The sequence below is a fragment of the Phaethon lepturus genome, unplaced genomic scaffold, assembly GCF_000687285.1.
Source record: "Phaethon lepturus isolate BGI_N335 unplaced genomic scaffold, ASM68728v1 scaffold11976, whole genome shotgun sequence".
Taxonomy (NCBI): domain Eukaryota; kingdom Metazoa; phylum Chordata; class Aves; order Phaethontiformes; family Phaethontidae; genus Phaethon; species Phaethon lepturus.
The window spans coordinates 13,005-17,441 of record NW_010545590.1 but is presented as its reverse complement, the minus strand read 5'-3'; the positions used below and the strand labels follow the sequence as shown (position 1 = coordinate 17,441).

At 51.5% G+C, this 4,437-nt stretch overlaps 1 protein-coding gene across 1 annotated transcript in view; it reads left to right on the top strand.

The window, feature by feature from the left end:
- The window catches only part of MCM2 (minichromosome maintenance complex component 2), a gene marked incomplete at its 5' end in the record, with an annotated part of 11,429 nt that overhangs the window by 6,407 nt on the left and 585 nt on the right, over positions 1 to 4,437 (top strand). The window contains 6 exons of the mRNA XM_010289011.1: positions 193 to 443; positions 696 to 822; positions 1,030 to 1,142; positions 1,275 to 1,517; positions 2,323 to 2,505; positions 3,527 to 3,682. Coding sequence (XP_010287313.1) covers positions 193 to 443; positions 696 to 822; positions 1,030 to 1,142; positions 1,275 to 1,517; positions 2,323 to 2,505; positions 3,527 to 3,682 — 1,073 coding nt within the window. The remainder of the gene's footprint in view (positions 1 to 192; positions 444 to 695; positions 823 to 1,029; positions 1,143 to 1,274; positions 1,518 to 2,322; positions 2,506 to 3,526; positions 3,683 to 4,437) is intronic.

Here is a 4,437-nt window from a genome sequence, read left to right as displayed (position 1 = left end):
TTCAGCAGGGTTAGAAATGCTGTTTTACACATTTGACTGCTCCAAAGCTGACTTTCTTTTTCCCTCAACTTCCCTGTAAAGTGGTTTCCCTGCCTACTCTTTGCCTTCCCTTCAGCTTTGTGGTGTTCAGGGCAGGGTTGCTCTCTATGCATGTGCTCAGCTTCCGATGTGTCTCTCCCATTACTGTTGTAGGTGGCAAACACAAAGTCCGTGGTGACATCAATGTGCTTCTGTGTGGAGACCCTGGTACTGCGAAATCACAGTTTCTTAAATACATAGAGAAGGCATCTAGCAGAGCAATCTTCACCACTGGCCAGGGTGCTTCTGCTGTGGGCCTCACAGCCTATGTCCAGAGGCACCCAGTCAGCAAGGAGTGGACTTTGGAGGCAGGAGCCCTTGTGCTGGCTGACAGAGGTGTCTGCCTGATTGATGAATTTGACAAGGTGAGTCCTAGCTTCATCTCTGTGGGAAGGATTAGCTGTGGAGGGACTGGCTGTAACCTCTGCGATGAGGCAACACTGTAACTCATGGTGCCATCTCCCAGCTGACCGAGACTCCTGCAGTTTACTTAGGCCCTTACTGGTCCATAGTGCAGTTTGTTACTTTTTCAGAGCATCAGGAGCTGATTCCCCGTGGTGTGTTGAGCGATGGGTATAGACACAGATTCAGTTTAAGTCATTCTTGCTTTCTCATAGATGAATGATCAAGATAGGACCAGCATCCATGAAGCCATGGAGCAGCAAAGTATTTCCATCTCCAAAGCAGGCATTGTCACGTCCTTGCAAGCCCGCTGCACTGTTATTGCTGCCGCTAATCCCATAGGTAAGTGCTGAGAGACCACAGGACCATCTCAGGCCTTCAGCATGAGTCCTGCTGTCATGAGAACTGTGGTGGACCTTCCCCTCCCTCTGCCTGGTTTCTCCAGATCAAGTGAGAGGTAAAGTCTCTCTGAGCAGGAGGTCTATGCTTGCTTCAAATCTTCAGCCGTGGAGCCTGTGTTTGACATTGAGGTTTGTCTCTGTGATCTAGGTGGGCGATATGACCCGTCATTAACTTTCTCGGAGAATGTAGACTTGACAGAGCCCATCATCTCTCGCTTCGATATCCTGTGTGTGGTGAGAGATACAGTGGACCCTGTGCAGGTACAAGCTGTGCTAAGAATCTGAGCTTGTGCTGGGCTTGTGATGCTGCTGTTGGGATGCTCAGCTGCAGTTGCTCACTGAGTTTTGCTATCCAGTGAGTGTCTTCAGTGTCAGTGCACTGCTTTCTTGTAGGATGAAATGCTTGCCCGGTTCGTTGTTGGCAGCCATATCAAGCACCACCCAGGTAGCAAGGAGGCAGTGAATGGTGATGCCAACGAGGTCATTCTTCCCAACACATACGGGGTTGAACCCATTCCCCAGGAGATCCTGAGGAAATACATCATCTATGCCAAAGAGAAGGTCCACCCCAAACTCAACCAGATGGACCAGGACAAGGTGGCCCGAATGTACAGTGACCTCAGGAAAGAGTCTATGGTGAGAATGCTGAGGAAAGGGGGGAAGAAGTATGTATCTAGACTGCAAATCAGCCTGAGACTGCTCCAGCATATGTTGACACATTCTTGCCATTCCTGCCACAAAAGTCTGTTGCCACTGTTTTGTGAGAGACAGGCAGATCCTGTCTGCTGAACAGATGACTCTTTATCTAAATGTAGAGTCTTGCCTGTTTGGTGATCTGTGGACTGATGGACTGGGCACATGCATGTGTGCATGCCATGTATGTCATGGCAAAGTCCTCTTATTGTCACCCAGTCTGGCAGGCCCACAGGAGATCCTTGCATTCACTCAGACTCATGCTCCTGGTACTTTATAGGGACCCGTTCTGTGTAGAAATGCCCTTCTCTTTTTCTCTGTCAGATCTCTCAGGGTTGTTTCATGCTCTCCAAGTGGAAGAGGAATTTGTTGAGATCAGAGGGAGATTTTTGGAGTTTGGGAAAACTATCTTTTCTTTCTTAGTTGGCTTTTTGTTTCTTTAACTCCTCCTAAAAGTTGCTGGAGGAAACTGTGATTGATGTTGCTGGAAAGGCACTAAACAATGACAAAGAGGGACCCCACGTAGCATCCACTCGCACCCTGCTGACTTAAAATGTTAACAGCAGAGCCTGTGCACTCTCTGCAGAACATGCCAGCAGGTGGCAGAGCCTCCTTAGCCTGAGACACTCCTCCAAGGCCCAGGACCAGCTCCCTGCAGTGTGAAGTAGGTCCTGGGCCAGAAGCCACCTGTCTTGCCCCATGTCTTTTATCCTTCAGTAAGGAGTTGCCTCCTCCTCTCCCCACTTAGGCAACTGGCAGCATCCCCATCACAGTGCGTCACATTGAATCCATGATCCGGATGGCTGAAGCTCACGCCCGTATGCACCTGCGGGACTATGTGGTAGAAGATGACGTCAACATGGCCATCCGGGTGATGCTGGAGAGCTTCATCGACACGCAGAAGTTCAGTGTCATGCGGAGCATGCGCAAGGTGAGCACCGGCCGGGCCGAGGGCTGTAGCTGCGCCCCAGACCCTGTGGGTTTGACTGCAGCCTCCTTGCGCTGCCCTGACTGAGGGAGGAGAGGCTTCCACGCTCTGCAGGGGTCTGTCCTGCAGAGTCAGGTGCTGAGCCCCTGTAAATGGGTACTATGGGTCTGAAGGCACTGCTGTGTGACTGCCCTTCGTCAGTCTGTGGTGGGTCAATGTTTTTGTTGGGGCTGAGAAGGAAGTGTGTCCCGAGACTGTATCAAAAGAACTGCCATGTCTGTAGTTTTTTTGGTGGGTTTTTTTGATGCCTTCCCTGCTATTCTGGCACAGGACTCCCGGTGCTGCTGCTGCCAGGGGATCAAGCCTGAGCAGGCTGTTAGTTTCTTCATGTTTTTTTCTAGGGCTCCTCCGGGGACAGTTAACCACAGGGCAGCACTCATTGTGGTTTAGTGCACAGTCTGCCCTTTCCTCTGAGTGGCAGGGGCTGGCTCTGAACAGCTCTTGGCTGGCAACAGCCTGGCATTTATCCACTCGGAGTGTCTGCCCTCAGTCTGGACAACCCATGGCCTCTCTCTTTGGCTGCAAACAGTCAGCCAAGTGTGAGCGTCTGGGTGAGGCACAGGGCAGTCTGGGTTAAGGGAAGCTGCTCTATGCCTTCTTCAGGGTCAGCCCTCCCAGGGCTGCTTCCCCCACGGGCAGCACAGCCCCACAGCGGTGCACTGCCAGCCCCTGAGAGGCTCCAGAGCTCTGGTGATGAGGACCCTCCAAGATTTTTAATGGGTGCAAGGGCAGCTGGCAGAGGAGTGTCGTGGCTGTCACATGGCTGTGTTTTAACTGCATGTGCAGGTGGCAGCTTGGCAAGGCCAAAGTCCCTTAAAAGACACTTAAGGGCACAAGTGACAGCACTGTTGTTTGGTTCCTCTTGTATTCTGTGGGAGGAGGGGGTTGGTTGGTGTTGGCACGGGAGACCACAGTGTGTTACTTGGTTCATGACCCTCTTGGCTCATCTCGTCCTCCTTCCCAGACATTCTCCCGCTACCTTTCATTCAAGCGAGACAACAATGAGCTGCTGCTGTTCATCCTGAAGCAGCTGGTTGCAGAGCAAGTGATGTACCAGAGAAACCGCTATGGGGCCCAGCAAGACACCATAGAAGTACCAGAGAAGGACCTGGTGGACAAGGTACGGGCTTATTGTAACAAGGTTTCTCTGGGTTTGGTTCCTGCTCTCCTTCTGCAGCCTGAGAATCAGAGGTGTTCTTGGACTTGTAATTTCCCTTCCCGAGTTATGGTACCATAAAAAATGGTGTTAATCAATTTAACCCAGAATCAGGACTCTCTCATCCGTCTCTGCTCCTTTTTTCTCTGGGAGTGCGATATTCTTCCCCCTCAGTTCTCATGCACCCCCTTAAAGCTTTGGGGTTGGAGTGGTAAATCCTGCAGCACATCTGGTGCTTTGAATGAGGACACAAGTTCCCTGGCACCTGTGTTTGAAGATGCAGTGAGCAGAAAAATCTCTGCTTGTATGAGCTTTCCCAATCCCTCCTGAGGCTCACCCTCCTCCTCCTCAATGTGTTCTCATCCCGCTCCAGAGGCTGCGCTCCTGGCTCTGCCTTCCTGTGCAATGTATTGACCTTGCTTGGCACTAAAGCAGTATTTAATTCCTGGGTTGCTGCTTTCCTTGCATCACATGTGCAGAGTAACTACTTCCAGAGGTACCAGCCTGGCGCTGCCAGTGTGGCCACCCCCAGTCAGAGGTCTCCTGCAAAACTGTCTCCCACTGGTGAAGTATTAAGGGCTTTTGGATAGTAGTTATGTTCTAGCTCTAGTGGAAGTAAAAGGGCAAGCTGAGAGCAGGCAGATGCTGAGCCAGCATCCTCTCTTTGCTCAGCTCAGTGCTGGCAATGCTCCTTTCCTCCTGACCTGCAGTCTCCCCTG